Source organism: Monodelphis domestica, chromosome 4 (genome assembly GCF_027887165.1).
Source record: "Monodelphis domestica isolate mMonDom1 chromosome 4, mMonDom1.pri, whole genome shotgun sequence".
NCBI lineage: Eukaryota > Metazoa > Chordata > Mammalia > Didelphimorphia > Didelphidae > Monodelphis > Monodelphis domestica.
This window is the reverse complement of record NC_077230.1, coordinates 412,370,442-412,397,393: the sequence shown is the minus strand read 5'-3', so window position 1 is coordinate 412,397,393 and position 26,952 is coordinate 412,370,442. Positions and strand designations below refer to the sequence as shown.

The window sequence follows — 26,952 nt, the reverse complement described above, 5'->3', positions numbered from 1 at the left end:
GAACAAACTGTGGTATATGTTGGTGATGTAGTACTATTGTGCTCAAAGGAATAATAAAGTGGAGAAGTTCCATGGAGACTGGAACAACCTCCAGGAAGTGATGCAGAGCGAGAGGAGCAGAACCAGGAGAACATTGTACACAGAGACTAATACACTGTGGTATAATCGAACGTAATGGACTTCTCCATTAGTGGCGGTGTAATGTCCCTGAACAACTTTCAGGGATCCAGGAGAAAAAAAACACCATTCATAAGCAAAGGATAAACTATGGGAGTGGAAACACCGAGGAAAAGCAACTGCCTGAAAACAGAGGTTGAGGGGACATGACAGAGGATAGACTTTAAATGAACACTCTAATGCAAATACTATCAACAAAGCAATGGGTTCAAATCAAGAAAACATCTAATGCCCAGTGGACTTACGCGTCGGCTATGGGGGGTGGGGGGGAGGAAAAGAAAATGATCTATGTCTTTAACGAATAATGCTTGGAAATGATCAAATAAAATATATTAAAAAAAAAAAGTGACATTTCCAGGATCACACATTTAGTAAGTATCTGAGATTCAGTTCCTAGCATTGCCCCTAAGAACTGTGTGACTTTTTGGCCAAGTTGGTTCATTCATAATAATAATAAATCATCTTGACCCTTTTTAATCGAAAATCTCTATTCAGAGTTGATCAAGGCTGGTTACTCTGGGAGATGGTATGGAAGATATTTCCTATCTCTACTTGCCAGCCCCATCTCACTTGTAGTCTTTCTTCCCTCTGTAGGCAGCATATGACTTAGATCTTAGAGATTGCACTGCAAGACTTTGCAGAGGATTTAGTGAGTACGGACTCCCTCTGCCCTGGCTTGAGGGCATTGTGGGCAGTGGGGTCATTGAAGATCCCTTTGTGTGACCCTGCCACTGGGAACCCCATTCTCTAGCCAAGGACTGCCCTTCCTGAACACTTCCTACCCAACCCAAAAGCTTTGCATTAAGTGCCTACTATGTGCTAGATATTGTGCTAGGCAGTAGCCACCCAAAAACAAAAACCAAAAGAATCCCTCCCCTCCAAGAGTTCACATTCTAATGAAAGAAACAAGAATATATATATATATATATATATATATATATATATACACAAGGAAATATAAAACACATTCAGTCAATTCAATGTAGATCTTTCCTCAGTTTCCTTTTTTGGAATGTCTGGTTCCCTTCAAGATTCAACCCAACCACCATCTTGTCCGTGAAGTTTTTCTTGGTTTCCCTGACTACTATCCCTGCCCTCCCTCAAACTGACTTTCATTCCCCTTGTAGACCTTCCTATTTACTTCTATGGGTGCAGGTTGCCTCCTCTAGTAGAATCTAGAGGGCAGGAGGACTGTTTTCATTTTCTCTTCCATCTCTAACTTAGCACAGTGCCTAGAACACTGAAGGTGCTTAATAAATGGTTGCTGGATTATCCTTCTCTGTTTTCTTTCATTCGTCCAAAAATCATTTATGATGTACCTATGGGAGGTATGTTGAGAGCCTTGAAATTTTAGAGGTGGGTCTAGTCTTCTCTATTATAACAACAGAAGGAGGATAACAGAGGGGGAGACTGTTCTCACCCCAGCCCTCAAGCCTTAGGGACTTAAATAATGGAAATGTTGAACTTTTTTAAGGAAGGAAGAAATTTGAGGGGAAGATTTTGACTTTTCAGTTCAATATATTCCACAGACATTTAACAAATGTCTGCTATGTACAGGATTCTGTGTTCAGTGCTGAAATTGCTTTCTCTAAAGCCATATAAGTTGTTACCTTCAAAAGCTGATAATAATTTTTTATCTGGAGAGAGGCAGAACATGTACTAAATAATTCTGCTCTAAGTTAGAATATGAGAAAGGAGAAAGAGATATCCAGGTACAGTGGTTGGAGAAACGTGAGGAAGGATAGATCATTTTTATCTGGGTTGAATGAATGGGTCAGGGGACCTTCATGGACAAATGGCTTTGGGGGGAGGGAGGGACAGACTTCAATATATGAGGGTGGATTTAAAGGGACAAGGAGAACAAAAGCAGGAATGGGACAACAGAGACAGAATAATCTTATTGGACTAGAGCACAAAGAGTTGTAAGGAGCGAGGAGTCCAGAGATGAAGTTTTCTGAAACCGGGGTGGTGGAAGGACAGAGTCCCCTGGAAGACCTTCTTGAACTCATCATCTGATTTTGGTCTTTGCCCCTTTTCAGTGGATTGTTGGGATGGACCAGATGGGGAACCTATCGTGCACCATGGTTATACTTTGACCTCCAAGATCCTCTTTAAAGATGTCATTGAGACGATCAACAAATACGCCTTCGTCAAGAATGAGTGAGTGACACCCTCTGGGATCTCTGATTTCCCTGGATCCACCTCTCTATATCTAGGCAAGATGAGGCTTGGTTCAGTCAGTCCTGGGAACTCATTTCGGCTCTGATCCTAACTCCCAATGTGAACATGGGGAAGTGCCACGATGCTTTTCAGTTTCCTGGTCTGTAAAAATGATAGGGTTAAAGGGGGAGCTAGGTAGCTCAGCAGATAGAGAGCCAGACCTAGAGATGGAAGGTCCTAGGTTCAAAATTGGCCTCAGACACTAAGCCACCTAACTCCCATTACCTATCCCTCACGCATTCCACTGCCTTGGAACCAATACTAAGTATCGATTCTAAGATGGAAGGTAAGGGTTTAAGGGGAAAGGTCAATACTTGGCCACTGAGATCCCTTCCACCTCTCAAATTCCATCATTCTGTCTTGTTAGTCTTGGCCAATTCTCCAGGAGCCATTTGGAATTTTCTTGGCAAAAATAGCCCAGGAGTTTGCCATTCCTTTCTCTAGCTCACTCAACAGATGAGAACATTGAGGCAAACAGGGTTAAATGGCTTGCCCAGAGTCACACTGCTAGCTAGTGCCCGAGACTGGATTCGAACTCATGAAGATGAGTCTTTCTAATTCCAAGCCCAGTGTTCTCTCCACTTTACCATCTATCTGTCCCTGTCATTCTGTGTAGCTCATGGGCATCAATAGGATTGGGCCAATTGGGTCAAGGCTACATAGAGGTCTAAAATGATGGAACTGGGTTGATATTCCAATCAGGCCACATCATAACTTCTCCTTTTCCCACAGGGCACCCAGAAACCCTTCCTCTTGGTCCTTGGGGCTGGGGACAGTGCCCTTCCCCCAACAGAGATAGAGAAAGAGAGAAAGAGAGAGAGAAAGAGAGAGGGAGAGAGAGAGAGAAAGAGAGGAAGAGAGGGGGAGAGGGAGAGAGAGAGAGAGAGAGAGAGAGAGAGAGAGAGAGAGAGAGAGAGAGAGAGAGAGAGAGAAGGAGAGAGAGTGTGTATGTGTGTGTGTGTGAGGGGGAAAGGAGGGAGGGGGAGAGAGAGAGAGAGAGAGAGAGAGGGAGAGAGAGAGGGAGGGAGGGAGAGAAAGGGAGGGAGCCATAACTGGGTCCCACTAAGCTTGTTTCTCATTATCTCTAATTCATTCCTTTGGCCCTGTGCCCTCCTCTCTCCTGGCAGAAAGCCAGAGCCCTTTACCAGCAGCTCATGGGCCTCTTTTCCCCTTTTCCCTTCCCTCTGGGACCCTGATTTCCCCCAGAGCCTCTGAATGCTCCAGACAGATGCTCTCTGGAACAGAGGCATGGGCATGGTCAGAGCTGAGCTTCAGGGAAGGTGAACATGGCACCTGGATGGAAGACGGTTGGCCTACGCGAGGGTTGGCATCCCTTCCACCTACCCAGAATACCCAGGAGGTTCTGTCCATTTCCCAGCCTCTGGGATTCTGAAGGGGAGCCACGACTTAGTAACTTACTGATGGGGAGAGAATTTCCCACCTGGCAATGGGAGTAGAGGGGTGTGTGGCTCCCTGCATGCACATCTGTGCCCACCTGTTTGGGCGTGTGTTCCTCCCTTTCTGTGTCGGAGGCTCGGTGGGCAAACAGCCTCCCACAGACATGTAACAATCCCACATATTGTGGTTCCCGTATTAATTACCCCAGAGAAGACACACAGCCTTCAGGCCTGCTTTGTTACCACTCTGTGTGGCTGTAAGACACCATTAAAAAAATTCCAATTTAGTTTCTCAAAATAGACTGTCTATTATGACTTTTGCATTCAAGTCTCGTCCAATGGAGGCTCTCGGCCTGGGAAGGAAGTGTTAATTGTACCAAGAAGGGGGAGAGAAAAGGAGCGAGATTAATTTGGGAATTAAAAATAGAGTGACACCTTCTTAAATTGGTGGGCCCAGCTCTGAGTGAGGCATGATTGTAATCAGAGAAAGAGGCTGACGGCTTAGGAGGATTCCTGGAGAGGAAACGAGGCTCTGAACCTCGTGACAGCCAAATGCACTGAGAGCCCAGGACTGAATTCTCCGAGCATTTATTATGCACCTACTGTGTACTATGATTAATGAGGCAAAACAAGGCACAGACAGGCCCTCAAGGGCTCTTTTTCTAATGAACAGACTCCATGGAAATCACCTGAGACTTCTGAGATATTTAGAGAACCAATAAAAGGTGTTACCAGAGGGAAGGTCCTGGCAGTGGGGATGAGGTGGGGGATGGAAAAGGGCCTTTGAAGGAGACAGAATAGGGGCCAGCTATAGGTGACTCAATGACTAGAGAGCCAGGCCTACATATAAGAAGTCCTGGATTCAAATCTGGCCTCAAACTCTTCCTAGCTGTGTGACCCTGGGCAAGTCCCTTTACCTTCATTGTCTAGCCTTTACCACTCTTCTTGGTATTGATTCCAAGTCTTGGTATTGATTCTAAGACACAGAATTGATTTTAAGATGTAAGGTCAGGGTTTAAAAAAAGAAGGCATGATTTAAGCTGAGTTGTGATGGAGACCAAGGTAAAAAGGATGGATAGGAAAGCAGCTCAGGTGTGGGGGACAGGCACCAAGTCAGGAGATGAGGTACTGGGTTCAAGGAACAGCACAGAAACCAATGTCTTTGAAACTTTGTGCCGTGGGCACATACAAAGACAAATGTGAACATCCCCTGTCCAGGGCAGCTAAGTAGCACAGTGGATAGAGCACCGAGGGGGGAGCTAGGTGACTCAGTGTATAGAGCCATGCCTGGAAATGGGGGGTCCTAGGTTCAAATCTAGCCTCAGACACTTCCCAGCTGTGTGACCCTGGGCAAGTCACTTAACCCCCATTGCCTAGCCCTTACCACTCTTCTGCCTTGGAACTGATACTAAGAAAGGTAAGGGTTTAAAATATTCAAAGGTGGGAGTACTAGGAAGGTGGCATGGTCAGAGAGAAGGGGGCATTTTGAGAGATGTCACAAAGAGGCAAAGGAGAGACCTTGGCAACAAATGGGAGATGAGGGATGAGAGAAGCTTGGGATGATGATTAGATTGTGAGCCTGGGGGTATCCTCCATCTCTAAGGAGGGAAGCTAGGAAGAGGGGAGAGTTTGGGGGAGGGAGGAATGATGAGCACAGTCTGGAACATGTTGAGATTAAGATGTCTACAGAATGCCCAGTTAGATTTGAGGCTGGAGGTCAGGAGAGAGGTTAAGGCTCTGGATAAGTAGATTTGAGAATCCCCATCATAAAGATGAGAATTGAGTCCAGGGGAGCTGATGAGATCACCAAATAAAGGAATAGAGAGGGGGAAGAGAAGAGGGTGCAGGACAGAGCCCTGGGGGCACATTCAGCACTTAGGAGCACGGGGTGCATGAAAATCCAGCAAAAGAGACTGAGAAGGAGTGGTCAGACAGGTGGGAGAAGAAGCAGGAGAGAGGAATAGCCTGAAAACCTGGGGTGAAAGAATCAAGGAGAAGAGAATGATTGTGTGTTCAAGGCTGCAGAGAGGTCAAGAAGGATGAGGATGGTTAATAGATGTGGCAAGAATTCCTTGCCTGGGGCTAAAATGGTCCCTCCACCCCCAATGGGGGCTTAAAATTTGGTTAATATTATGATAACATATAATATACTATATGTTATTATATATAGTGTTTTATATAATAATACATCATAATAATAAAAGCTTAATAGAGCTGGTGAGAGGGAGTTGGGCTGAAAGGATTTCTTCAGATTCTTAAAGTGTGATGAAATTCATAGCTGTTATAATAATGTCTACAGAATAACGTGATTACAATAATACATTCTGCTATGAGACTGTGAATTGTAATAGCAACAATAGCTGGCATTTCTATTGAGTAATTTTTTAACCCTTACCATCTGTCTTGGAATCCTTAGTAATATCAGTTCCAAGACAGAAGAGCAGTCAAGGGCTAGGCGTTTGGGGTTAAGTGACTTGTCCAGGGTCACACAGCTGTGTCTGAGACAAAATTTGAACCCATTACCTCCTGTCTCTAGGACTGGTTAAGCCTCTCCATCAAATTTTACAATCTATATAGTACTTCCCATTTCTCGTTGCATTTGAGTCTGGAGGACAAAAGCTGCTCTTATCCACATTTTACAAATGAAGCAAGAAGGGATTTGACCCAGGGGCCCATAGTCAATCTGAGATAGGATTAGAATCTAGGGTTTGCTGACTTTAAATCCACACACTTGGTCCACTGTGGCATGCATGCTGCTTCCGTGGAGAGAGTGGCTGGCTTTGGATTAGGAGGATGAAGTAGCAAGCTTTTCCTTGGATACAGACTAGCTAAACTGTCAGGCCACCATTTGTAGAATGAGGAGGCTGGACTGGACAATCAAGGCTATTTAAGGATGACTAGAGGAGCCCTTCCAGCTCTGAATCTATGACCCAATTATCTTACAATGCTTATCTGCCTGCATACACTAGGTGCTTTATAAATGATTTTTAGTTGATCAGTTGAACTTTTTGTGCTCTCTTGTTCTTTCTGGTTCCTGTTGTATCTTCCTACTTACACTGCTTCTCTCTATCCCAACTTCTTCCCCTCTTCTCCCTCACCCTCTTCTCCTTTCTTTCCTTCTCTCTCTTCTCCTATCTCTCTCCACCCCTCCATCTCTTCTTCTCTCTGTTCCTCCCTCACTCTTTTTTATCTTTCTCCTTTTCCTTATCTTCCTTTCCCATTCCTCCCCCTCTCTCTCCCACCCCTCTCTCCTCTCTTTCCTTTCTTTTTTCATCTCTCCCCACTTCTCTGTTCTCTTCTTCCTTCCCCCCTCTCCCATTTTTCTCTTTCTTCTTTTCCTTCCTTTCCCTCCATCTCTCTGTCTCTCTCTGTGTATCTCTCTCCTTGACTCCTATCTTCCCTTTCTCCCTTCCTGCTCTTTCCCTTTCTCTCTCTGTGCACCTCCCCCTCTCAATCTTCTGTTTCCCTCTTTCTCCCTCCCCCTCTCAAATGTGTGTTTTCTGAAAAGCCTGAGGTTGCTGCCAGAACCTCATCAGCCCACATCACTTTCAGAGTTCTATGACCCTCCCTCCTTTTGCCTCAGTTTCTCTACAAAGACACTTTTCTCTCCCCTATTCTTGAGTGTCGGGGGTTTAGCTGCTGTCCCTAGTATTATGAATCTTCTTATATGCTCCCTCTTCCTCCCCACCTTCCCAGATACCCAGTCATCCTGTCCATTGAAAACCACTGCAGTGTCCTTCAACAGAAGAAGATGGCACAGTACTTGACTGACATCCTAGGGGACAAACTGGATCTGTCATCAGTGAGCAGTGAGGAAGACTCCACCACTCTGCCATCTCCTGAGAACTTGAAAGGCAAGATCCTAGTCAAGGTAAGGACTCTGTGTGACCTGGACATCCTGAGGTTGTGGACCACTGTGGACCATTTCCCTGTATTTCATGAAGTATTTCAAGTTTGCAAACAGGAGTGACTGAAAGAATAGGATGGGAGAGGTGCTCATGCTAGAGAAATAAAAGAGTTCAGAATGAGAAAGGACATTTGGGGGGAGGCTAATGAGTTTTTAATTTGATTATTCTGACTTTTAGCTCCAGAGAGGCTAAATAGAGATGTCCAGAAGATAATTGATAAAGTGAGATTGGAGCTCAGAAGTGAGTTTAAGAAGTTGGATGACATAATGGGTAAAGGACTAGGTATGGAGTCAGAAAACTCTGAGTTTGAACCTTGTCTTGTACTCTGACTAACTGTATGACCCTATGTGTTGAACCTCTTTCAGCCTTAAGTTCTTCATCTGTGAAATGAAAGGACTAGACTAGAAGGCTTCGGGGAGTCCTTCTAGTTCTAAATCTATGATCCTATGATTTTTCAGACAGGGCTGGAGAACTGAGGCATCAGAAAAGGAGAAGAGGTTCATATATATCCCTGGGAAGGATCACAAGACTCCAGACTTATCCATCCCTGCTCTTACTTCCTATTCAGTTGGGAGATGGATGGGCTTGTAAATGTTTAATAACCAGCTCTCTGAAAATTCAGGGCACACTTTTTAACACACACAGTCTGCATTATAAACATTTTCGAACACTTTTTCAAATCTTGGACAATCAGCGAAACAATAAATCAAGGTTCAATTTGTTGGATTTGCTAATTTCTGAGATGTAAATGCCCCCCCACTGAAATTTTAACAACTGGCTTTCAGGAGCCCATATGATCTGGTTCTAGCACACTCCTGGGCTGGGAGAATGTCAGAAGAAAGATGTATACTGTTGGAAGCAGGTTGAGCTGGTAGAAAATCCCCTTACCCAGAACTCCAGATATTTGGTTCTGTTCTAGGGTTGGCCTGGCCTCAAAAGTCTGCATTTGGTGTAAAGAAAGCAAATTTCTAACTTGAGAAAAGGAAGAGACTTTGGAAATCATCTAGTTCAATCCACTCATTTTGACAGATGAGGAAACTGAGGCTCACAGATGCCATAGCATAATGAGGCTCTTTGCTCTAAATCTAAAAGAGACCACAGAGACTCTCTAGAGTCTACCCCATCTCCCATCTTGTAGATGAGAAAACTGGACCTCAGAGAGGTGAAATAACTTGCCTAAGATTGAAAACAGCAAAGCTAATCATCAAACCCAGGTCTACTGCCTCTAACTCTACTGTTCTTTCTGAGTCACCATCTTGCAAACTTCAGTTCCACACAAGAGAAACTGTCCTAACAATTAGAGTTGTCCAAAAATAGAATGGACACTCTTAGAGGAATGGACTTCCCCATCACTGGAGGGCTTCAAGGCTTAAAACACCACTTTGTTGGGAATGTTGACTAGGAAGTTCCTGTTCAACCTTTCCAGATCTGAGCTTCTATGATTATACTTAGTTTTTCCAGTGTGCCCTTGAATAAGTAATTTAACTTGAGGTTTGGAGTATACCCTGGGCCTCAGTTTCCCCAAGTATAAAATGAAGAGATTGAACTAGAGCATTTCTGAAGTTCCTCTGGTCCAGGGATTATATGGGATCATAAGACTAAAACTGGGGGGGGGGGGTCTTTACAAGTGACCTAGGCTAATCCCTTCATTTTAAAGATCAACCAGTTGAAAACCAATGAGATTAAGAAACTACCCCAAGGTTACATTGGTAGGAAATAGCAGAAGTGGAATTTGAACCCAAGTCCAAATCCATTACTCTTCACATAAAACACACCGTGAGTGTATAATTTGATGAGCACTAAATTTTTTATCCTTGATACATTCTATAGTAACAATAGCTAATTAATAATCATAATAATAGCTAACATTTAAATAGCACCTACTATGTGCTAAGCACTTTTCAATTCTTATTTCATTTGATTCTCCCAACAACTCCAAGAAGTTGGTGCTATTATTGTCCCCATTTTAAAGATGAAGAGACTAAGGAGAGTTGGGTAAATGATGCTCAAGATCACACAATTAGTAAGTGTCGGAGATATAATTTGAACTCGGGTCTTCCTGACTCCAGACTCCATACTATATCCACTGTTTCACTTAGTGGCTCCATGAGAAAAATAGGGCATTATTAAGCATTTATTATGGGCCAGGCACTATGTTCTAAGAAATCCAGGCCATTTCTCATATCATAGCTGCCTTGGAAGTGACAAGTTACCATGGAAACAGTGCTGGATATGAAGTCGAAGAACCTGGGTTGGAATTCTAGCTTTATTCCTTACTTCCTAATGGGACCCTGCCAAGTCACTTCAATTAAATTCTATAAATATTTATTAAGTGACTACTATGGGACATCAAGGTAGTTCATTGGATAGAGGTCCAGGCCTGGAAGCAGGAAGTCCTGAGTTCAATTCTGGCCTCAGATACCTCCTATCTGTGTGACCCTGGACAAGTCACTTGACCCCAGTTGCCTAGCATTTACCACTCTTCTACCTTGGACCCAATATTTATGATTCTGAAATGGTTTTTCTTTTTAAAGTAACAACTATGGGCCAGGCACTGTGCTAAAGGGCTGAGGAGGCAAAGAGAGGCAAAAGACTCCAATCTAACTTCTCTGTACCTCAGTTTCCACAGCTGTAAAGCTAAATGACTTCCCCTTTTAGCTTTGAATCTCTGATCAAATGATCTTATGCCTGCCAGGCCCTGGGCTCTGCAGAGGGAGATGTCAGTTCTGAGACAGCCCCAGGAAGCACACGCTTGCCTGTCTGATGAGCCTGTCTGTGGGCCTGCAGCCCTGAGGCCCTTCTGACAGATAACATCCTAGCAGGCGGGTCTCCAGCCAAAACCCATTCATTGACTTCCTAATGAAGTGTCCATTTCCAGGAAAAGTCACTTAGCCATTGCTGGAGGCTGGGCTGGCCTGGGAATCCAACCCTATTGTCTGCCTCTGGCCTTGGTCCTGAAGGGAGAGAGTTTGGGCTTAGAGAGTATGAGCTGACATGCTCTCTTATTCTCAGGAGGCTGGAAAGAGACTGAGGACTGTCAGTGGACAGCCATCCCATAGGGCTCCTTCCACTCAGGACATGCCTTCACTCAGGGCACAGGTTAGAGGCTGCCCTGCCAGTCCCATAAAGGAAGGAAAGCCAAGTGGGGTGATTCATACCTCAGCCACAGAAGGAACTCACTTGTTTCCCTTCTAGTTTAAAGAGAAAAAAACAAAACAAAACCTGTCACTGGGAGTGGGGAACACTGATACCAAGTTGGGTTTTTGCTGCTAACAATCTGTGGCTTTGGGAAGGTCAAAAGGTAGCCTAGAGGACAGTCCATATGTGAAAAAGACCCTTGGGTCTCAGTGGACTTGCAAACTCAATATGGAAACACAGATTTAGATCTTAAAAATCACCTAGTCCATCCCATTATTTTATGAATGAGGAAACTGGGGAACCCAAGAGAGGGGACAAACCCAAGAAAGGACACAAAAATAGGAGGTGCCAATCAGTCAACAATTGTTTGTTAAACTCCTACTTTGTGTCAAGTGGGACCCAGTAGAGAGAGTGCCTAGCCTGGGGTCAGGAAACCTCATATTCTTGAATTCATTTACCAGCTGTGTGACCCTGGGCAAATCACTTAACCCTGTTTGCCTCAGTTTCCTCATTTGTAAAATGGGATAGAGAAGGAAATGGCCAACCACTCTAGTATCTCTGCCAAGAAAATCCCAAGTGGAGTCATAGAGAGTGAGGGATAACTGGTTTGCCTCAGTTTCCTCATCTGTCAAATGAGCTGGAGAAAGAAATGGCCAAATCACTCCATTATCTCTGCCAAGAAAACCTCAAATGGGGTCACCAAAAATCAGACATAACTAAACAACAACCTTACTACGTACTAGAGATAGATAGAAAGAAAGAAAAATTGGGTCTCCACCTTTAAGGAGCTCACATTCTAATGGGGGAGACAACATGTGTGTTGTGTGTGTATACATGTGTAGACATGTGGGTATATACACACATGGGTACCTACTTATGCATACATATATTGTACACACATATGTATATTGCCCGCACATATAATATATACAGAGTAGGTAGAAAATAATCTCAGAGGAAGTCCCTGGACATGAAGGTGACCAAGAAAGATCTCCTTATGAAGATGACATTTGAGCTAAGTTTTGAAAGAGACCAGGGAAGCCAGAAAGTGGAAGCAAGGAGGGATAGTATTCTAGGCATGAGGGCTAACCAGTTCAAAAGTATAGAGATTGAAGATAGAGTAAAATATGTAAGGAATAAAAGAGACACCAGCATCACTGTATTATAAGGTGGAAGGAAGGAAGGAAGGAAGGAAGGAAGGAAGGAAGGAAGGAAGGAAGGAAGGAAGGAAGGAAAGGGAAGGGAAGACTGGAAAGGGAGGAAGAGGCCAGGTTGGAAAGGGCTTTAAATAATACATAGCATTTTATATTTTATCCTGGAAGCAATAAGGAATCATTGAAGTTTAAGCAGTGAGAGTGACACAATCAGATCCATGCTATGAGAGAATCACTTTGGCCATGAAATGGAAAGTGCCTTGTAGTTAGAAGATACTTGAGTCAGGGAGAGGAATCAGCAAGTTATTGCAATAGTGATGAAGGTGATGAAGGCATACAACAAGATAGTGGCAGTATCAGATGGCAGAAAGGTATATAAAAGATGCTGTGAAGATAGAAACAGCAAGAATTGACAACAGATAGGACATATGGAGTGAGTGTAAAAAGAATGACACCTAGCTTGGGTGACTAAACATAGTGGTGTTCTTGACAAAAAAAGGGAAGTTTAGAAGAGGGGAGAGTTTACTGGGGGAGATAATGATATGGGGAAGATATGAGTTCAGTTTTGTATGTGTTGAGTCTGAGATGTTCACAGGATATCCAATTTGAGATGTTCAAAAGGCAGTTTGCATACTTACTGGAAAACAGCCTGGCAGAAATTAAGTTTAAAGTAACATATTACAGCATATTCAATGATCATTTCTAAATAAATGGGTGATCTTGATATTAAAAATCATACCAAAAAATTAAAAGTGGATCAGGACATACACTTTTCAGGGTTATGGCTAGGAAAAGTGTTCTTTGGGAGATGGAATTTATTACCCTTTTTTAAAATTTTGTTTTATTTTCAGACCCAAATTCTTTCCTTTCTACCTTCTCTCTCCTCTCCTTGAAAAAACAAGTGAAACAAAATCTATTATATATTAATTTATCAAACAAAACAAAATATGTCAAACAAAACAAATTCCCACTTTAGTTATGTCCAAAAATATATGATTCGACTTCAACTCATGAGTCTCTCATTTCTCTTTCTGAAGATGGGTAGCATGCCCCATCATGAGTTTTATGAATTAGGAAGATGTATTCTTAGTAAAAAAAAAAAGACAGGCAATTGCAAAAAAGAATGATTACCTGAAATTAAAAAGCTTCTGCACAAACAAAAATAATGCACCTAGAATTAGAAGGCAAGCAGTAAAATGGAAGAAAATCTTTGTATCAGATTTCTCTTTATCTGGCAATTTTCTCTTTCAGTTAAGATTTAGTATCCAAATATTTAAAAAAACCAATAGGCAGGCATAAGACCAAAAACCATTCCCTAACAGAGGAATGGTCACAGGAGTTAAAAGAAACTTCTCAAAAGAAAACTCATCCCAAAAAAAATCACAACTATTAATAGTCATAGGAAAGGATGCTCCAAATCCCTACTATTAAAAAAAACCCCTTACCTTCCATCTTGGAATCAATACTGTGTATTGGTTCCAAAGTAGAAGAGTGGTAAGGGCTGGACAATGGAGCTAAGTGACTTGCCCAGGGTCACCCAGCTAGGAAGTGTCTGAAGCTAGATTTGAACCTAGGATCTCCCATATCTATGCCTGGCTCTCCATCCACTGAGCTACCCAGCTGTCCCCCCAAATCCTTACTATTAAGAGAACTGCAAATCAAAATTACCCTTCTTTAGCTCACACTCTGAAAATTGTCAAAGATCACAAGAAGTGGGAATAGTCAATATTGGAGGGGTTGTGGCAAGATAAATATGCTAGTACATTGTGGGCAAACCTTTGGATCAATGCAACCATTTGGGGAATTCTGCAATTAAATGGACTAAAAAAAGGCTATTCCCCCTACCCTCCCAGGGAGGTCAGACAGGTAGAAGAGCCAAAGAAGTGTTGGGAAAGCCTAGAGGGGGTGGAGACCATCCAGGAGAAGAAAGTGTATCTAGGACATAAACAAGACCATTGAGCTTCCCTCACTTGCTTTGTCCTTTTTCTTGCCTCATGTAGTCTCACCATCTGACACTTTTTTTTTCTGGTACCCAGGGGAAGAAACTCCCAGCAAATATCAGTGAAGATGCAGAGGAGGGGGATGTATCTGATGAGGACAGCGCTGATGAAATCGATGATGACTGCAAGCTAATGAATGGAGATGTAAGTTATAGAGTCCTTCGGGTCTTGGGTAAGAACATGAGACTCAGACTAGCCACAAACCAGCCATAAATCTAAGGTCTTCAGGAATTTTCATTCCCATTGTAAAGGGATGCCATCAGAAGGCATGTGAAGTTGACTAGAGCCCAGGAAGTAGCGTATCTAAAAAGGCAGCCAGGATTGAGGCTCAGGGTAGCAGCATCCTCAAGAAATGGCATATGGGACTCCTACTAGAAGTTCAGAAGTCAGGAAAGAGAGGTTAAAAATAGCTGGGAGCAAAGCCCAGGAAGGGGCGGAGTGGGCTTGCCGGGTGGAAGGTCTTTTAACCAGCAGGATGGCACTGTTCAAAGGGAAATGTTCTTGTGAAGCCCTGTAAATAGATTTGATGCTGGAGATGATGAAGAGCTAATCAAACCCAACTAACCCACGCACAGCCTGGGCATCCCAGGTCCACATCTGCAGTGGTCTTCAACTAGAATATTCTCCCTGTATGACATGCCTAGCTCCAAGGTTCCCTTAGGGTCACAGATTTAGAGCAGGAAGGAATCTTAATCCAACCTTCTCATTTTACAGATGAAGAAACTAAGGCTCAATGACTTGCCCAGGGTCTCATAGCTAGTAAGCATCAGAGCCAGGAATTCAAGCTGGAGACTCCTGACTCCAGCATCACTGATTTGACCACATTGCTTCCCTGCCCCTGGAATGGACTATACTTTAGAGACTAACTTGCCCAATGAGATTCTCGCAGGATAAAGTGTTTGCTCAGTCTAGGTCAGGGTTATTAGCATGTAAGCTCCTAGAGGACAGGGACTCTTCTTCTTATACCCAGTGCCCAGAAGGGAGTAGATGCTTAATAAGAATGTTTATTGGTTTTTGAGGTGTAAGAGCAATAACATAGTCATGGAAGGGACTTTGGTGGCTTCAGGATGAGTACATTCCTTCACTGTACCAATGTAGAAACTGAGGCTGAGAAATATTAAGTGACTTATCCAGGATTACACAATTGAACAAGTAATAATTGAGACAGCATTTAAACTCAAGTTTTCCTGATTTCAAATCTAATTCTTTATTGACTACTTCATGCTACATTCTGAGACTTGCCTGGGGTCCTATTGCTAACTGGCAGACCTGGGATTTGGACCCTGGATCTAGGACTTTAGGTCAAGTAATATTTTTGCCATACCTTGGGAATAGGAAGACTACTGCCCCCTTCCCAAACTCCCTTCTTTTTTCCCTCCCTCCTCTCTCTCTCCCTTCCTTCCTTTTTCTCTCCCTCCCTCCCTCCCTTCCTTCCTTCTCTCTTTCCTTTCTTCCTTCTCCCCTCCCTGCCTCCCTTCCTTCCTTCCCTCCTTCCTCCCTACCTACCTTCCTTCCTCTCCCTCATTTCCTCATTCCTTTCTTCTTTTCTTCCTTCCCTCCTTCCTTCCTCTTTTACTTCTTCCCTTCATTCCTCCCTATTTGTTCCTATTTCCCTCCCTCCTTTCTTCCCTTCCCTCCTTTTTTTCCTTCCCTCCCCCTTCCTTCCTTCACTCCTTCCTTCCTCTTTCTCCTTCTTGCCTTCTTTAGGGCAGCTCCTCCTGACTTCAAGCCTAAATCCTTCTCTTTACAACTTTTTCCCACTACCCTTACCCCTGATTCCAGCCTCCTGGGCCTACTAGGATCTATCAAAGCCTTTCTCCATGTGTCAGTTCTTTCAATGCTTGAATCAAATCATCAACAAGCATTTGTTAAGAGCATTCAATGAACCAGGCATTGTATTAGGTTTTGCCAATGAGGAAACTGAAGCTGAATGAAATCAAGGGATTAGCCCAGGAGCCCATAGCTAATAAGTTTCTCAGGTAGGATTTGAACTTGGGTATTCCTGACTCTAATCACTGTGACACCCACCTGTCCATGAAGGGAAGTCGGGATTCATAAGGCTGGGGATGTAGGTTGGAGCCACGTTGTGAAGAGTTTTAACTGACAAATAGAGGAATTTATTTATCTTTGATCCTGGAAGTGACAGGGGGCTGCTGGGATTTATGAGTACAGAAGCAACATGGACTTTCAGAATATCCCTTTGGCAGCTGTGTGGAGGATGGATTAGAGAGGAGAAAGAGGCCAACAGAAAACAGTGATCCGGTCCCTCCCTGGACCTTTCTTCTCTAGGGCTGCAGTGTGGGGTCATCACTCTGTAGTTGGAGCCTTTGGACCAAGCGCTCCTTTCCCGATTCTGGGAAGAGATCCTGTCAAACTCTCTCCTCAAAGAGACTGTAAGAGTTAACAAGATAAAAAGTAGATCAGCCAGAAAGAAACAGCTGTCTTAAGAGCAGGGAGTCCAGCCTGCTGCCCACCTTTCATCGCCGGTGATTATTACACGCAATAAAGCATCTGTAGGGCACTGGTGTCCCGACTTTCCTTCCCTCCGCTTGGTTCTTCAGTGGGGTCTCTCTCCATCACTTCTAGGTGGCCTGGATGGGGCCAGACAGCTTTATGAAAGAGATTGAGAAGTCAGGAGTTTTCTTTATGGTTCTGAGGGGAGAATGCCTGCTTAAACCTTCGCAGGCAATGGGGAAAACAAATTGTTTGGCTATTTCCGAAGTAGTACAGTGCTCTGTGATTAAAGTCTTACAGCTCCGCTCTGAGTCACTGTGGATTTTATTATCCCCTGAGGGTCGATAAAATGGGATGACAATTATAGGGGAAAACTCCCTGGGAATGGGCCTCCTCCTCCCAGTTGTTGGAGAGCTGGCGGGGAGTATTCTGAATTGGGTTAGTGTGAATTTCTCAAAATTAAAAACCAAACTGCCTGAGGATGACTTAACTCGTTTCCTTAAACCCATCCTGGATGGTTTGTTCCAAGAGAGAACAGACCTCAGTATCCCTTCCTGCCGATCAGAAGCTGGAGCTCCAGACCCAAATGGGGGCTCGAAATCTATCATCCTCTGCCTGGTCAGATCACCTCTGGTTATTTGTGGGAGCCATAGTTTAAGAAGCTGGAGAACCTCCAGGAGGAGGCAACTGGCTCTCATTTCAATCAATAGGTCAAAGATCATCATGTCCTATTTGATAGATCTGTTCTTTAAAAAAAAAAAACTCTTATCTTCTGTCTTAGAATTTATACTAAGTCCTGATTCTAAGATAGAAGAATGGTCAGGGCTGGGCAGTGGGGGTTAAGTGCCTTGCCCAGGGTCACACAGCTAGGAAGTGTCTGAGGTCAGATTTGAACCCACTGAGCCACTTAGCTGTCCTGATATATCCATTCTAATAAAAAAAAATATAACTTGTGTTTATATAACACTTTCAAGTTTGCAAAGCATTTTACCAGTATTATTTCATTTTATCGTCAAAACAACCTAAGGCATTAGGTGCTATTATTATCCCAATCTTACAAATGAGGAAACTGAGGAGGAGGATTATTAAGTGACTTGTTCAGGGTGATACAATGGTGTCTGAGGCTGGATTTGAACTCCCTGACTTCAGTCTCAGAGCTCCATTGACTGTGTTACATAGTTGACTCTGGGAGGATGAAGAAGTAATCTGTTAGCCTCCAAGAACAGAATCACAGTATCCCTGCCACTTCCTCCCTCTTCCCCCCTGCTATATAACTATAGGATTTATAAATAAGCTACTAAGCATCAGTGGAATGCCCACTCATCCAAAAGGATACAAGGAGACATATGTTGGCTCCCCATCTTTGGGTCTCAGTTTTGGTCTGTTTCTAGGAGATGAAGTCATACCTGTAACTGTAACCCAGGAAATTGTCTGCACCTAGCCTGGATGTATAGATCCATCTGGAATAGCCCAGGGGAAATCGAATCTGTGTCATGATACGCACATACACATATTATATATATATATATATATATATATGTATATGTATATATGCATATACATATATATATAATATATACACACATTTTAAACCCTTACCTTCTATCTTAGAATCAATATCAAGTATCAGTTGCAAGACAGAAGAGAGGTAAGGGCTAGGCAATGAGGGTTAAGTGACTTGCCCAGGGTCACCCAGCTAAGAAGTGTCTCAAATTTGAACTCAGGTCTTCCCTCCTCCAGGCCTGTGATACCTAGCTGCCCCTGTGTTGTTTTTTTATTAAAGGAGGGAAATTACACTTTTACAAATGTACCGATACAGGACAGACAAATGCACCTTTGAGTACACCAATGATTACTAGGTTAGATAAAGTTAAACACAGGGGCGAGTAGAATTCCTTGCACATCAGAAGTTGTCCTCATGGGCTGTTGTTTGTCTAATCCTCCACCTTCTTCCCTTTGGGGAAGGGTCCTGGTCTAAGCAGACTATCGGCTGAACCACATGTTCTCAGGGGTCCCTTCTAATTCTGAGTGATGGATGCTGGTCATACTAGATAATTTCCAGTCCTCCCAAGAGGCGAATATTTGGTGGCTCTAATCTTTCCCTATTGGGGTAGATCAAGCTATTGACTATTCAGTTGGTGGCTGATTCTTGACTTCAGCATCATATCTCTTGTATCCGGCCAATTCAACTTTATTAGACAAGCATTTATGAAACATCTACTAGGTGTCAGACATTGTACTGGACATGGAGAACACAAAACTAGAAATTAAATATTGTTGCCCTTCAGGGAGACTATTTCTGTTGGGGGACTTTACAGGTATTCAAGTAAACAATCAGTATTTATTAAGCACCTACTATGTGCCAGCCATTATATTGGACATGGAGAACACAAAACCAGAAATGACATATTGCTGCCCTTCAGGGAAATTGTCTTTCTATTGGAGGAATTTACAGGTATTCAAATAAACAAATCGTATTTATTAAGCACCTACTGTGTACCAGGCACTGTGCTAGGCTGAGGGGACAAAGAAAAACTAACAAAATGATATTCTCAGCTTTCATTCTATTCTCTGTGCATGGTTGCTTGTTCAATTGATGGGTTAGATAACTAAGATTCTCACCTGAGGATTCTGCTCTTACCAGGCTTCCACCAATCGGAAACGAGTGGAAAACATTGCCAAGAAGAAACTAGACTCACTGATAAAGGAATCCAAAATCCGAGATTGTGAAGATCCCAATAACTTTACTGTCTCCACACTGCCTTCCTCGGGGAAACTCGGCCAAAAGGCTGAAGGCAAGAAGGTGAGCCTTTTGTTGTCCAGTAAACCTCCTTGCATCCTTCTCCCTTTTCTTGCTCCTTGTTTCTACCTTTGGGGCCCTTTCTAAACCCAACTCTGGTCTCTTCACTCTTCTCTTTGCAGAAATTCGCCTCTCTGGGCACCTCAGTCACAGACAAAACTATGGTAAGTCTCACCTTCTCCTTTTTTTCGACTTGAGATTCTTTCTGGAACAGTAAAAAGAGGTCTGTACTTAGGACACATCTGGAATCCAATAACTAGTTGTGCGAAAGACTGTTCATTGTTCTGAGTGAGTCTTAGTTTTCCCCTTTGGAAAATGGAGATCATAATATTTGTCATAATGACCTCATTAGGTTGTTTGGGGGACCAAATGATTTCATGTTAGCAAATCCTAAAAACTAAAATAATAGATAGATAGACAAACAGACGGATGGGTGGATGGATGGATGGATAGATAGATAGATAGATAGATAGATAGATAGATAGATAGATAGATAGATAGATAGATAGATGGAAGGATGGAAGGATGTATAGAAGGATAGATAGATAGATAGATAGATAGATAGATAGATAGATAGATAGACAGACAGACAGACACAGATGGATAGGTAGATAGATAGATAGACACAGATGGATAGATAGACAGACAGACACAGATGGATAGGTAGATAGATAGATAGACACAGATGGATAGATAGATAGACAGACACAGATAGATAGATAGATAGATAGATAGATAGATAGATAGATAGATAGATAGATAGATAGATAGATAGATGGATGGAAGGATGTATAGAAGGATAGATAGATAGATAGATAGATAGATAGATAGATAGATAGATAGATAGATAGACAGACAGACACAGATGGATAGGTAGATAGATAGATAGACACAGATGGATAGATAGATAGACAGACACAGATAGATATATAGTTAGATAGACAGATAGATAGATAGATAGATAGATAGATAGATAGATAGATAGATAGATAGAATAGATACAGATAGACAGACAAAAGGATGGATGGATTAGATAGATAGATAGATAGATAGATAGATAGATGGATGGATAGATAGATAGATAGATAGAATAGATACAGATAGACAGACAAAAGGATGGCTGGATTAGATAGATAGATAGATAGATAGATAGATAGATAGATAGATAGATAGATAGATAGATAGATAGATAGATAGAGTCCCAAAAGTCTTGGTGCAAGTTTAAGCTTGAATAACTTCAATATCTAGATGGATAGATGATAGATAGACAGATGGACAGACACAGATGGATAGATAGATGGAGGGACAGATGGACAGACACAGACAGATAGATAAATAGTGTCTCAAAAGTCTTGGTGCAAGTTTAAGCTTGAATAACTTCAGAAGTGTAAAGACTACAACTTTACCTACAAAATTCCTTGAAAGTTTGATTATTTAAAATTCTTTTACACCTATTTAGATTTGTCCATTTTGAATAGTAAATTTTCATTTTAATAAGATGTACACCAATATCATCATGCACTGCATATACAATGTTTCCAGATGACACACCATCAATCCCATGGAGGGATAGAAAGTTCCTCGTGTTTGGCCATGTCAGTCACCAGATCTGTCTCTGTTGGACTTTTTCTTGTGGAGTCAAGTCCAAACTGCCATGTATGCATAAACCCACATTCTTTGGAGGATCCTAAGGCCAGGATTACAAATGCAGTCATTTTTGTTACTTAGTAGTAGCTGATAAATTTTCACAATGTTTTAAAATGGACTAGAATGATTGCTATAAAATGGCTACTAAGGGCAGCTAGGTAGCACAGTGATTAGAGAGCCAGGTCTGGAGATGGGGAGGACCTGAGTTCAAATTTGATCTCAGACACTTCCTAGCTGTGTGACCTTGGGTAAGTCACTTAATCCTATTTGCCTCACCCTTGCCCTTGTGCCTTAGAATAGTCACAAGGACAGAAAGTAAGGGTTAGTTTTTAAAATTGCTATATTTCACTAGAATGGCATATAGCAAAAGATAGTGGCTCTATTGAATACTAATAAGAAATATATAAATATATAATAAGAAACCATATAAATATTTTAAATAATTAACCTTGTAGATTTTGTTAAAGCTTACAGCATTTATACTTCTAAAGTTATTCAAAATTAAAACTACACTAAGACTTTTGGGGTTGCTGTATAAATTCCAGATATTACTGCTTCCTTTCTTCCTCCTCTCATTCTTTCTCCTCTACTTCCCTCCTTGCCCTTTTTTTTTAAACACCTCCATTCTGGCATTTAATAGAATGCAGAAGGAGTTGGAGGTTTGTCTTCGAAGGCCAACCTAAATGGCATTTGATGTTCAAGGACAGAATTCTGGTCTGGGGCTGAGAGAGGCCATATCACTGCAGCCCTGTCCGTGCCTGGCGTGACCTGTGTTTTGTGAAGCCTGTTTAGCGGGGATCAGATGGGGCTGCTCTCTCAGAGACTAAGGAAGTCCTGCTGCCCCTGGGGTGGCTCTTTGGAAGAGTGGATGTGAGAGAGCTGGGAAGAGGGGGCTAAAGCTCAGAGGAGCAGAGGGGCTTGTTAGGGGTCCAAGCCCTTCTGCCTCCACATTCCACATACCTCTCCCAAGAACTGCTGCCTCCCAGTTCTCCAACCCAACTTCCTTCTCTAGAACGCAAACGTTGCAGCTTTCTAGGGCTGTGTGTGGAGGTGGCTTCTTCTTGGGTCGGGTGGGGAGGAAGCCTGCTGGGCCAACTCCTTCCCAGCAAGCAGCCAGATTTCCATCTGGGTGAGCGAGTGTCTGACCCCCAACACCCCCACACCTCCCCACCTGCACACACCTGGCTCACTGTGCTAGATGGAGAGCCCAGAGAAGAAGGGGGCAGAGGTAGCCCCTGAGAAGTGTGGCACAAACAATGCCAGGGCTGTGCCCTCCACCGAGGCCACGATTATTTTTAGAGTCATAGATTGTTTTGGTTTCCACCCACGTGGCACCGAGCCACGGCACAGCTGATGCCACCAAGAGGACTCTGAGAAACACGCTATTTAAAGGCTGCTCCCAGCGCGTGTCTCATGTTTGTCCCTGGTGCTCGTTGGTTGGGGGCTTTTTATTTTTAATACCCGGGCATCTGCGTGGAGGGAAATAGCACCTTTTGTTGTTAGGGCCCATCTGCTTTTGAGGCCAATGACGATTCCCCATCATGGCGCCCAAGAGCGAGAGGAGCCCAGATGAACTGCAGGAGCTGTTGGTCTTCACACCTGGTGATAAGAATAGGACACAGGTGCTGATCAAGCCAGCCTGCACCATTGTGGAAAGGAGTTTGCTACACTTTCCAATTTCTTTCCAGTGCCTACTATGTACACAGTGTAATAACCCTTTGTCTAGCCAGGCTAACACGGAGATATGAACTGGTACAACAACAATAATGATGATGTTACAACATATAATCATTTATAATAATAAATTGGTTGTTGTTCAGACATTTTTCAGTCATGTCCAACTCTTTGTGACCCCATTTGGAGTTTTCTTGGCAAAGATCCTGGAATGGTTCACCATTTCCTTCTCTATCTCATTTGACAGATGAGGAAACTGAGGCCAACAGGGACTTGTCCAGGGTCACACAGCTAATAAGTGTCTGAAGCTAGATTTGAACTAAAAAAATAAGGAGTCTTTCTGACTCCAGATGCGGCACTTCATCCAGTGTGCCAACCTAGCTTAGCATTTATATAGTGCTTTAAGGTTGGCTAAGGCTGTAACATCTAGGAGGGGCTAACGTGGTATAATGGGAAGCTCTGGAGCCAGGGCTGCTGTATTCAAATCCCACCTTTGATTACTATTACATGGGTCGTCAGGCAAATCCCTAAACCCCTGGGCCTCAATTTCCTTATCTGTAAAATCAAGGATTTGGACTAAACTCATTCTAAGATCCCTTCCAACTATAAAGCAATGATCTTATGATCTTATTCTTACCTTACGACTTTAGGCAAATTACTAAATCTCCCTGGGCCTCAGTTTCCCAGCTGTAAAATAAGGGGGTGTCCACAAGTAGAGGCTAGCCTCAGAATCAGAGGTTAAATCCTGGTTGAGGCACATATTGACTGGGTGATCCTTGGGCAGTTTCCATGCCTCAGTTTACCCATCTGTAAACTAAGGAAGTCAGATTAAATGGTCTTTATGGCCCCTTCTAGTTCTAACACTCTGATGTATGATTTGACTTCCCTCCTTGCTCTAATTCCTTGATTCTAAGAATCTCCATATGGGCAAATTTATCAGATACCATCAGTCAGCTTTCCATCCAAGATGGTCCTCCTGTAATTACTCACAATTGAGGTTGAAGTCCCAGCCCTTTGCTTCCCTGGTCCCTCCAAGATTACGACACTAAGCATTTCTGATGTATGTTGTGGGTGGTATTTGCCTTTGAAAAGGGCATGGAGTGGAAGTTCATGGCAACATCCCCTGAGAAACCAGTGGAAAGGAGGGGAGGGGGCAGGTTTTTCCCATCATCGTGATTAGTCCCAGCTTGGGCTCTGCAGTCAGCTGGGCAAGGAACACTGTCCTACAGCAGCATTCGGGGATTTTCCTCCTTTAATTATGACAAATATTTATAGGCGTGTCAGGGTCTCAGTAACTTCTAAGTTGTAAGCGATGCTTAAAGGGTAGTGAAGCATGCAGGACCCGAGGGCTTTTCTAATAAGCCATCAATATCACTTGCAGCAGCCCTTTTTTCTAGGCTGAGTGCTCATCAATAAATGAGGGAGAAAAGAGGGACCAGTGGGAGACACAGCAACAGAGAGAATCAGAGAGAGACACAGAGACAGTGAGGAGACAGAGACAAGGAAAGGGAGAGAGATTGAAAACAAAGATAGACAAAGAAGAGACAGAGAGGAGAAAGAGACAATGAGAGAGAGAGAGAGAGAGAGAGAGAGAGAGAGAGAGAGAGAGAGAGAGAGAGAGAGAGAGAGAGAGAGAGAGAGAGAGAGAGAAGGAAAGGGAGAGAGATTGAAAACAAAGACAAAGAAGAGACAGAGAGGGCAAAGAGACAATGAGAGGCAGAGAGAGAGAGAGAGAGAAGGAAAGAGAGAGAGACTGAAAACAAAGACAAAGAAAAAGAGACAGAGAGGCAGAGAGAGAGAGAGAGAGAAAAAGAGAGAGAGAGAGAGAGAGAGAGAGACTGAAAACAAAGACAAAGAAAAAGAGACAAAGAGAGGCAGAGAGAGAGAGAGAGAAGGAGGGAAAGGGAGAGGCAGAAGAGAGAGAGAGACAGAGAGAAGGGGGGGAGATCTTTAAAAGCAATTTTGGTCCCCAGAGAAGGGAAAAAATCAAATCATACACCTCCTGTTATTGGAAATCTAGGCTTCGAATCTGAAACCTATGGAGAATGCAGACTGGAGGAGGGAGATGGCAGCATCTCTGCTACTTCTGGCTGACATCTCTAAATACCACAGGAGTGGATAATATAAGAGAGCGGCCAAATGTGGGGTAAAATCTATCATGTCAGGTAATTAAGGAAAAAGCCAAGGGAGCAAGGAATGGGCTTCAGCAAAGAGCCAGCCAGGCATAAATGGTTCTTGACACGAGTGGATGGACAGTGCTTATTGGGTGGTAGGCAGTAACTGTGACTGGAAGGGACCTTCGAGGTCCTCCAGACCAAGCCCCTCAGCTGACAGATGAAGAAACTTACTAAGGCCCAGAGAGAGGAAGTGCTTGGCCTATAGCAGAGCTCTTGTTTGAACCCGCATCCTATATCTCCAAATGTAGGTTTGCCAAGATGCATGGCCAGTTTCTGGTGCTTTGCCAACTGTTAAGAACATTCTATGCTTTGTTAGCAGGAGGGGGCTTGCGGTTATTTCTTCCCTTAGTTAGACATTGAATTGTATTAGATTGGAATGTTCCAACCAAGATAAAAGACTGGATTGTGTGTGTGTGTGTGTGTGTGTGACTGGAAATATTGTTGTTAAAAGGATGCAGATAAGTATTGCTAAAAAAAAAAACAAAAACCCTTACCTTCCATCATAAAACTCAATACTAAGTATTGACCTAAGTCAGAAGAACTGTAAGAGCTAGGCAATGGGGGGTTAAGTGACTTTCCTAGGATCTACACAGCTAGGAGTTGTCTGAAGTCAAATTTGAACCCAGGACTTCCCATCTCCAGGCCTGAGCCACCTAGCTGCTCTATGCTTGTCATTTCTTTTAGCTCTTTAGGATTCCACTACCTATTTAATCATTTCCTTAGCCAATGGACATTGGCTTTGTTTCCAGGACTTTGCTACCATTAAAAAAAAAAAAAGCTCCTCTAAGTAATTTGAGTGTCTTGAGGCCTCTCTTTTTTATCAGTGACCTCTTTGGGGCTGTGCCCATGCCCAGAGAACATAAACCTTTCAGTCATTTTCTCAGCATAATTCCAAATTGAAAATCACTGCGGTATTGTTATCGTTGTTGTCATCATTAATTATTTGCCCTAGTATGCATCACCTTTAGTACAAAACAAACAGGAAAAGAGCCACTAGTTTCATCTCTCCCCTGTTGACATCACTCTTGCATCCTCAAAGCCTGGGAAATAAATTCTGGGCAAGGCTGATGCCCGAGTACAGATAGCCCTGCCCACCTCCTGCTGGACTCCTGGCATGGAGGGAAGCTGGCAGCCTGGGCTGATGAATGGGGCTCAGGCTATTGGCCACAATTCAGTGGCTTTCATATGGCTCCATTGTTCTGGCCTGTGACAAAGGTTTCTATTCCACTTTCATGACGCTGGCAGAGGCTTGTGAGACTGGTGCCATGAGAAATGCTGATTTATTGGCCACAGTTGAGCCCTCAAAGGTTTGGCTTCTGCTCTGTGGCCTTTTCAAGAAGCTCCCCTAGAGCAGAGGGGGAAATGGTATTGCCTTTCAGCCCTCTCCAGGCCAATCTTCTTACTCAGTCTTCCCTTCCCCTCACTTTTTCCCTGGTCTTCTAGGAATGGACTGGATGTTGCTTAGGGAGGCAGAAGAAAGTAGAAAGAAGACTGACTCTGGAGTCAGAGGACCTGGGTTCAAATCCTGCCTGTACCTCTTACAAGCTGTGCGACCTTGAGTAAGTCATTGATCTTTCTTGGGCCTTAGATTCTGCTTCTATAAAATGATTGGGTTGGACTAGATGGCTTCTGACCTTCCTTCTAGCTCTACAGCAAGAAGCCTATGAGAGCTGAAAGAAATCTCTGATGTCTAGTCCAATCTTATTTTACAGAAGAGGAAACTGAGGTCCAAAGAGGAAGAAATGACTTAACACACTGATATAGGCTTGTATTAACACTCGGACCCAATGGACTCTAAATTCTAAGTCTTTTCTATGACACCATGCTGCTGGTCCTGCTCATGGGAGAGTGAAATCTCTACCACATTGGTGCCTCCTGCAAGTTATCAGGGACCTGAGATTCAGCTCTCTCTCCTTTCAGGAGAGTTTGGAGGGGACAGTAAGCTTTCACCTCCTGGCCTGAGATTAAGGATGGTGCACAACTGGTACTCACTGAAGCTCTTGGAAGTGGGGAAGATCAAAGGATGCTCTTGTTCTGTCCTCAGAACTGGGCATAGGCAGGGCCAGGTGGCAGGAAGGTAGTTCTGAGGTGCTGGCTTCACCCTCCTAAAGAGTCTCTAATCTAAGAATAGAGAAAAGGAGAGCAGAAAGGAAGGAAGAACTGGCAAGAGAAAGAAAGAGAAGGAAGGAAGGCAGGAAGGAAGGCG

At 43.3% G+C, this 26,952-nt stretch overlaps 1 protein-coding gene across 2 annotated transcripts in view; it reads left to right on the top strand.

The window, feature by feature from the left end:
• Positions 1–26,952, top strand: part of PLCH2 (phospholipase C eta 2) — a 124,291-nt gene that overhangs the window by 58,020 nt on the left and 39,319 nt on the right. The window contains exons 7-11 of one of the 2 annotated variants that reach the window (XM_056795979.1): positions 2,217–2,337; positions 7,491–7,665; positions 14,031–14,138; positions 19,093–19,251; positions 19,371–19,412. In XM_056795979.1, the coding sequence (XP_056651957.1) occupies positions 2,217–2,337; positions 7,491–7,665; positions 14,031–14,138; positions 19,093–19,251; positions 19,371–19,412 (605 nt within the window). The remainder of the gene's footprint in view (positions 1–2,216; positions 2,338–7,490; positions 7,666–14,030; positions 14,139–19,092; positions 19,252–19,370; positions 19,413–26,952) is intronic. The other variant, XM_056795978.1, reaches the window with a different exon arrangement.